This window comes from Mytilus trossulus, chromosome 5 (genome assembly GCF_036588685.1).
Source record: "Mytilus trossulus isolate FHL-02 chromosome 5, PNRI_Mtr1.1.1.hap1, whole genome shotgun sequence".
NCBI lineage: Eukaryota > Metazoa > Mollusca > Bivalvia > Mytilida > Mytilidae > Mytilus > Mytilus trossulus.
This window is the reverse complement of record NC_086377.1, coordinates 33,235,119-33,243,461: the sequence shown is the minus strand read 5'-3', so window position 1 is coordinate 33,243,461 and position 8,343 is coordinate 33,235,119. Positions and strand designations below refer to the sequence as shown.

The window sequence follows — 8,343 nt, the reverse complement described above, 5'->3', positions numbered from 1 at the left end:
CTTCAAACTTATGCATCGCGCTTTGAACGCTTGCTAAGCGTTCCTATGGCGTGCAACTAACGTATACCGACTTTGTCAGATTTCTATGTACCTTTGGTGCACGCTGGTCTATCTGCCAATGTGTGACGCCGGCATTAGGTAATCTATTCCTGAGGTAGAAAAGCCTTAGTATTCCAAAGAAAACGCACGGAATTTAACCAGCTGAATTGCAACACATGACATATTCATAGATGTTACAGGCAAAACATAAAGCTGATTGATAACTTGACGTAAATGATAAATTCATTCGAATTCGAGCGGCCAATCAGTACATATAACGCTAATTTGTCAGAAGTGACACACCCTTTTAATGAAATGCAGAGAAATTTTTTTTTAAATAAAAGTGCTCTTTCTATAAGGATACTGTTGCACCGTTTTATAATTTTTTCGTCATAAGTACATCTCATTTTTTTCAATGTGAAAATATAAACCCATGGTAAAAAGACTAATGTCGTGGCTAAATAACTCTTAACTGACACGATTTAAATTGTCCAACCCATTAACAGACTGTATTTCCCTAATATTCATTAAAATATGGTATAACTCAACTTATATAACGATTATAAAATATTTATCAATGACAATTGATTTTTTAGAACTAAAGTACTACTTTGTGTCCTTTAAATCATATCTAAAAATGGTTTTTGGCCTTTTATCTAAAATATTGCTATACGTAGAAGCATAAAAACCACATACTTGCTCGACGCCTTTTCGTTTTACTTAAAATTGCGCAGGCTATGCATTTTAATTAATGGTGGAAAATGTTCTATGATAGATATCATTTTGTCAGACACTTTTCTTTTTTTGATGTGATTCTCATAATGTGCCTAAAAATCTGTATATTTAACAGAGTTTAACATTAAATTGTGAGTTTTACTCTTAACAGACGTATAACCAACCCGATTAACAGACTCACCGCCGATATAGCCGCATACTCAATATAGATTAACCGACATATCTCTCGGTTAGCCGAGTGTCGGCCGTGCGTTAGGGGTTTAGTATCATACCATCATAACATATATGAGAAGAACATAACCCGTGTCATGCCAACAACTGTTTTTTTAATAAATGTGTTTAGTTCTGACGCAAAGACCCTATGAGTGAATCAATATTAACGCCAAAATATGCAATCTTTAATGACCTGACAACAGTATCGTAACTATATCCCTTCTTAATAAGTCTATTCAAAGGTTTTGTTAGTTTTTGAGGTGAATATTGACACCTTTGTGCTTTATAAAGAATATTTCCATAAAAAATTGGATGTGAAAGACTGTTCGAAGTTCCTGAACGCTATAGTAAGCCAATTACATGTAATACACAGGCACATGTACATGTAAATTGATCTGGTCTCCCATGCACACTCAAGTATCCATTAATATACAGGGTTGTGTACAAATGTACGTGTTCCGTTAAGGTGATAGCCAGATGTATTTTAAATATGAATATAAATATAAAAAAAAACGTTTTGCATACAAACTAAAAAAAAAGTATTAAGTTTTCACAAACAAATATTTTAAGTTAAGGAACAACAATCAAATGTTTGAAGGCGTCAGAACAGCGACATTTATTTTGATAACATGAAATCTATATGATATTTATAAAAGCAACAAACTGTAGAAAAACAACAAAATATTTGAGGTTATCGTACGTTTGATCTCATATTTCGGGGATGAGATGTATCCAGAATATCCTCCGGTTGTATATTGTTTTATGTGAATAGATTAGTATCAATAATCCGATCATAATTTGTCATATTAGAGTAAATATTAACAACAAAGGGTAAGTATTGTTAAATAGTGTACATAGTTATCTTTTATTTCTAATATACATAAGCATGTCTGTGTAAAAACAATAAAGCAATACTTTTTACGCACAATTATCAATGTTTTAAAAATAATAAGGCTTTTATTTAAAAATGTAAATATTAAAATTGCTGGAAATTGATTAAGACAGTACTTTTTAGTTGACCTGAAGTGTCATTTATATATCTTTAAGTTCTGTTAACTTACTGTTATTGTTACACGTACATAATTTCTACTTCGTAAAGGATCACTCTGATTCAAACAAAATATTCTCTGAAACTGACATTATTAAGATGCTTGATTTCTTGATTGACAACATATTTGTTACGTTCGGAGGACGATTTCGTATGTTTGTAATACTGGTGACTGAAATTATAAAAAATAATTTAAGATAAAATGAAGAAACATTTGTAGTGCAAAATAGATAACATGCACGCAAATTTTTTTATGTAAATTAAAATTCCATCAAACATTAAAAAAAACACTTATTGTTTTGCGTTTACCAAATGCCAATCAACCATAAAGTGTATAGGCTGCAGAATTCATTTTATTACCAGACCGTATAGAAATGAATGAAAACTGAGTTTACTCGATTTACATGACTGAAATCTTTTGTTTTTTGTTTTGTTTAAAACACAATTAATGAGTATTATAAAGTGTGTTTTTACTGAAGAAACTCCAAGTTGCTCTGACTTTTTTAAGGTCTGTATAATGCTGAAATGTATGCACACATTGCTCTGACAGCTGGTGTCCTGGCGACCATCTTAATAATAACAGGAACATTCACTCCTTTTTGGACAGTAATATCCGGTTCAGTCTGGTCACAATCTATTGACTCATCATGGACAAATAATTCCATGACCTCATTAGGTCTAGGACTTTGGTTCCAACAGATGTGCACCACTGATGGCTGTGTGACTTCATTTTATCCATCAGACATGTACAACGTCCATGGTGAGTACCTTAAAATTAATTCTTATTACGAGAAATACGTAGAAATAATATAAACAATTGTATTTTTATAATTTCAGTCACCAGTATTGACAAACATACAAAAAAGAAGATATGGTACATGTATGATTGTCAATGAGACATCTCTCCACAAGAGAAGAAAGGAAACATAAATAATAAACGTTCCTTCAACAAAGACCATGCCGCAAAGTCAGCTATATAAGGCCCGGAAATGACAAATGTAAAACAATTCAAACGAGAAAACTTACGGCCTAATTTATGTTCAAAAATGAACGAAAAACAAATACATGTACATGTATGTAACAGATCAACAAACGACAATTAATGAATTACAGGCTCCTGACTTGCGACAGGTACATGTGTACATACAGAATGTGGCGGGGGTTAACATGTTAGCAGGATCCCAACACTTTATCCATTTATACTATGAGCTTGTCGAAAAAGCATCGTGCTAGAGAATAAATGAACGTTGTTCTGCAAATCAGTCTTGGTAATGATTGTTTGGGGTTTATTTTTTGTTTTGTTATTTTGTTATTTATAATACATCCCTGACTATATTTGAGCGTTTTGTTGAAAAAAAAGTTGAGAATAGCACTTCGAACGCGTGGTTTATAGTGTGCTATTTTCAGGAAGCAACTCATAAACGAAAGAGACCTTTAAACTACATTGTATTGTATTCAAATCACCAATGATAAACTACCCTTCCGGAGCACCTGAGATCACCCCTAGTTTTTTGGTGGGGTTCGTGTTGTTTATTCTTTGGTTTTCTATGTTGTGTCATGTGTACTATTGTTTGTCTGTTTGTCTTTTTCATTTTTAGCCATGGCGTTGTCAGATTGTTTTAGATTTATGAGTTTGACTGTCCATTTGGTATCTTTCGTCCTTCTCTTAGTTTACTCTATATAACAGGTCATAGTATATGCCTAGCCGAGATTCACTCTGCACTAAGGGTTTTCTCTTTTCTATATTGATTGTAAAGCTATCAACTTTCTGTACACAACTTAATTTGAAAATTTGATTTATTAATAACCATTCCTCATAAAGAGGTTCCTTTTTGTCGGTATGCTAAATGTCTTCACATAAATATTTAATTCCTGTTCAAGACAAAGAAATATCGCCTTGCTACATCAGAGGCAGATTTAGGGGGGGGCAGGGGGCCCGCCCCCCCCCCCTTTTTGGGGAAAAATTTGGTTGCTTATATAGGGAATCACTGAAGCGTGACTGAAGCGGGCCCCCACTTAGGTCAGTCAGTGGGCCCCCACTTATATAAATTTCTGGATCCGCCACTGTACATGGCATATATTTAAGTTCTCATTGTTTGAGATTGTATAAAATGTTGTCGTACAGTTCTGCCTTATTGAAGTTCAATCTTTATATAACTTTCATGTTTTTTAAACTTATCCTGGATAATTTCAGTTTTGTTTTTTATTTTAGTCATGGACATGACAGGGTTAACAGAGTTCCGAATGTATACCAGTTGCGGAATCCTTTTGAGCATTTCTGCCTGTATCCTGTGTTTTCTTCATATCAAAGAGAAGAGTCCCAAACTGACAGGATTTGCATCTTCGTTGATGTTCCTTTTTTCAGGTTTGTTTTTGTGTTTTATAAATAAATGTTTTTATATATTTCTCCATAATTCTAAAAATCGACGGAAATTAAAAAAAATAATGGAAAAAAAAAAAAAAATGGAATTTCTTAAAGATTATGTAAGTCATGGCATGTAATTAAGAGTATTTTGATAGTGCAGAGTTTAAAACAGAGTGTATAGGAACTCGTAGTGTCTGTGATGAGGATATTTTCTCCTCAAATTCTAGTAGTCGCAAAAAATTAAATTGACAGTTCTTACCTACATGTACCGTGTACATGTATTCATTTTCATAGATATATAAGAAGATGTGGTATGAGTGCCAACAAGACAACTCTTCGCAAAAGTCACAGTCTGTAAACGTAAACCGTTATAGGTTTTATTTTTCTATACGTGTACGTTTATATATTTTCGGTAGTCGAAGTCAAATTACATTTGTCCAGTGCTACATGTATATTCATTTTTTTTTCTAAAAAAAAAAACCATAGTTCGTGTTTCATATACCATATTTTTATCTATTGTAACGATCTCTATATCACAATAAACAACGGTGAATATTTTGAATATTAATAAATAAATATATATCTGCAGGCATAATGATCTGGTTACCGGCTGGAAAGATGATACACAGATATGTTCTGTTCGATACCAATCTAGACGAGGTCGGTATACCGGACAACCCTCTTCAGTTCCCGTACTCCGCCATTATCTGTGGCGTTGGTGGCATTATGAATGGCTTTTGCATATTTCTTGTGGCAGGCAGTGTTCGAAAGATGTGGAACTACACGTCCGAATTTAGACATAAGAGATTGGAGCTAAATACATTTGTTCAATTGTAGACAGTTTAATTGTATACAATGTATACATAACACAATATTATACAGATCACATGCAATCGAAAAGTAATCATACAGAAAACTTCTCGAGTTTATTGTATTCCGTGTTGTTTGTTTATGTTATGGGATTAACTTTGTATCGTTTACTGGCAACATTTGATATGAATGATCATTGCATGTTTAAAGTACACACACATTGACCTGATATCACTGTTCCTCATGAATATTTAAATAGAAATTGCCGAAATTGTAATTAATTATTCATACGACCTATTCAACCTGTTCTTGTTTCCAATGTATACAACGACTCAAACTTATTTCTTTTACATTTTTTAGAAAAAAAATATTTCACTTAAATCATTATGGTTTATGCTTATTGTTGATATTTTAGTTCATTCTCAAACAATTCCTTCACCATCGATTAAGAGTTTCAGTACGAAATGTACATTTCATTGTGCTGTATATTTCTCCGCCTGCATGATATGAGGCCTTTTTATAAAATATTGAAATCAAATATTAAAATTAACGCATTAAACAACAATTGAAAATGTTGTTTTTTTTTAAATTGCAGTATAAAGACAATAATAGTGCATTGACTTGACATATCAACGATATAAGGATTCGGCACGAAACGGGGGAAATGCTCGGCATAGCCTCGCTTTCCCCGTTTCTAAGCCTCATCCTTATATCGTTGATATGTCAAGTCAATGCACTATTATTGTCTATTTGTCTGTAAAGATCGTACTCAGTAAACGCATATATGGCAACAGTGTCGACTTTAATTTCATATCCGTATACTATTACTAGATAACTGTGTTATGAGTGCCAATGAGACAACTCTCCATCTAAAATAACAACTTATAAAAGTAAACCATTATAGGTCAATGTACGGCCTTCAACACGGAGCCTTGACTAGTTATATATCTCATTATAGTTAATGTACTGAATATAGGATGACATAATTGGAAGTAAGTTGAAAATGTTTGATAAGCACAGAGTCATCCTATTATATTAAACGTTTTATAATCTTTCTTAAATACTTCTACCTAATAGATCTAGTAAACAAACATCTGTCTTAAAATAATGTGAAAGGAAAAATCGGGAATGCATAAAAGAGACAATTGCTGAGTTAATCGATGTTAAAGAGATCGACATATATCATTCTCTGAAAATATTTAATGGAAATATGTCCGCAATCAATAATCGAATACACTATCAAATGAAATGTTACGTGTACCTCGAGAGTACGTGAACGACCTGTTGCGCGTACCTCTTACCTCAGAGCCTATTACGTACGTGTAAGAAAAACCATCATGACCCGAACGTTTCTTCATAGATTGTTTTATTGGGCATGTCTAAAGGGCACTAGCTACGAGATATATAAAAAGTCTCAAATATGATTTTTGTTTTGTTGTTCAATTATTAATGAAAGTAGTGAAATGATAATCCGATTGTAGCTGCCAGTATGGTTCAATGTTGTCAAAATAACCTACGAAATATTGATGCTGAATTATTAACATGCAAGTGAAAAATTCGATTTCATTTAATCTGTACTCATGTAAACTTCAATTTAACCCCTAAAGCTGGGGTCACACATTCACGATTTTTACTACCATCCTTGACAGGACCATTCCCGATTAAAATTTATTAAAAGTCTGATCAAGATCCTGTGAATCGTGGATGGAAATTCAAACTTAAATTAAAAATTGTAAAAAAAATAATTTGATCACGACAACAATCAGATAGTGTTCAGGAAGCGTCGATATTCAACCGTTTCTAAGCGAATTAGTCCCGATAATCCCGTTCTCAATCAGCTTCTAATCCGATTTGTATTTTTCGCCAGGTAAAATTCGACCGAGTCTGTCACGACTGCGTCCCGACTCTACCGAATGTAATCCGACAGAGATCAGACAGTGACCAGACAGTGAACCGACGTTGACGGGAGTTATCCGTTCGAAAACTGTCGGCATATTCGGGATGATCAGGTATTGTCGGAACGCAATCCTATCACGGTCCGCTCTATCGCATTGCAAACGGCTTTGTCGGGTCTCAGTCGTATTGTACCTGTAATTGTCGGGACTCTGACGTGGGTATCATTGACGAATTTCGTATTAATAACGGAACGGTTTCGGCAAAAAGCGGTTCGCAATCGGCAAGATCTGGATGCTATCTGGACTCAATCGGCAGAAAAACAGCTATGTAAAATTACTCCAGATCATTCCCGTTCCACAGGACACCGTCCAGAATACACAAGACATTGTTCGGAATTCGATCCGATACAGCAGAATCTGTCACGACGTAGCCACGATTGTAATCCGACTAGACAAAATCGGCTGAGTTGCCCCGAATGTTACGGGACTCACCTAACTGTCGGGGTGCTTTGCCGAACTATTCGGAACCCTCCCGACCCGTAAGAATCTGTTACGAACTAAAACGACTGCGTTCAAACAATGATAGGACATTCCAGAAAATTGAGGATATTTATCCGACTTTTCCACCTTTCGTGTCGTATTGTTGTCTGATCTCAAACGGGAGCAATAATCGGCAATGTGTGAACCCCGCATTAGCTACAGATGGATGAAGCAATGTATTGTGCTTGTTGAGTTATTTAAAGGAAAAGAATGTCAACATTGAGAGTGAAACAAATGTAAATCATGTGATTAATTGATTTGATTCACAAAATATTATTCTTATACAGCTAGAATGATGATAAATATATACATTTATCGGTCGTCCCTCTGTCTATATCACTCTGTTCAGCTCTTAATATTATTCCGTATCATGTCTTTGTGACGTCAAATACGTTGACCTGGCCTTAATAACTTTGACCCGGACTTATCATCGACGTCATAATGTTTGAACCGACGTTAATAACTTTGACCCGAACTTATCAAGTCATCTTTTGCATGTGTGCTGGCGAAACAAAGAAAACACTTCCGAAACACGCAAATATAGCCCGATAAATCGATTATCAGATTATCTGCATATTGATATTGTAAAATATCAGCTGCTTGGCATTATATGAAGGCTTTTTGATCTCGTTCGCTACGCTCACTCGACAAAAAGCTTCATATCATGTCTCGCAGCTGATATTTTACGATATCAACAT

General features: G+C 34.4%; 1 protein-coding gene across 1 annotated transcript; it reads left to right on the top strand.

The window, feature by feature from the left end:
• The first annotated feature begins 1,691 nt into the window (after nucleotides 1–1,691).
• On the top strand, nucleotides 1,692–5,631 carry LOC134719592 (uncharacterized). The gene is made up of 4 exons (XM_063582585.1): nucleotides 1,692–1,818; nucleotides 2,544–2,795; nucleotides 4,248–4,400; nucleotides 4,990–5,631. The coding sequence occupies exons 2-4, from the start codon at nucleotides 2,561–2,563 to the stop codon at nucleotides 5,235–5,237; spliced, it is 636 nt and encodes a 211-aa protein (XP_063438655.1). The 5' UTR covers nucleotides 1,692–1,818; nucleotides 2,544–2,560; the 3' UTR covers nucleotides 5,238–5,631.
• Nucleotides 5,632–8,343: the final 2,712 nt, after the last annotated feature.

Coding starts and splice junctions, on each gene's coding strand:
- LOC134719592 (XM_063582585.1), top strand. CDS start 2,561: ATGTATGCACACATTGCTCTGACAGCTGGTGTCCTGGCGACCATCTTA. Junction 2,796..4,247: donor AGACATGTACAACGTCCATG/GTGAGTACCTTA, acceptor TTTTTATTTTAG/TCATGGACATGACAGGGTTA. Junction 4,401..4,989: donor GTTGATGTTCCTTTTTTCAG/GTTTGTTTTTGT, acceptor ATATATCTGCAG/GCATAATGATCTGGTTACCG.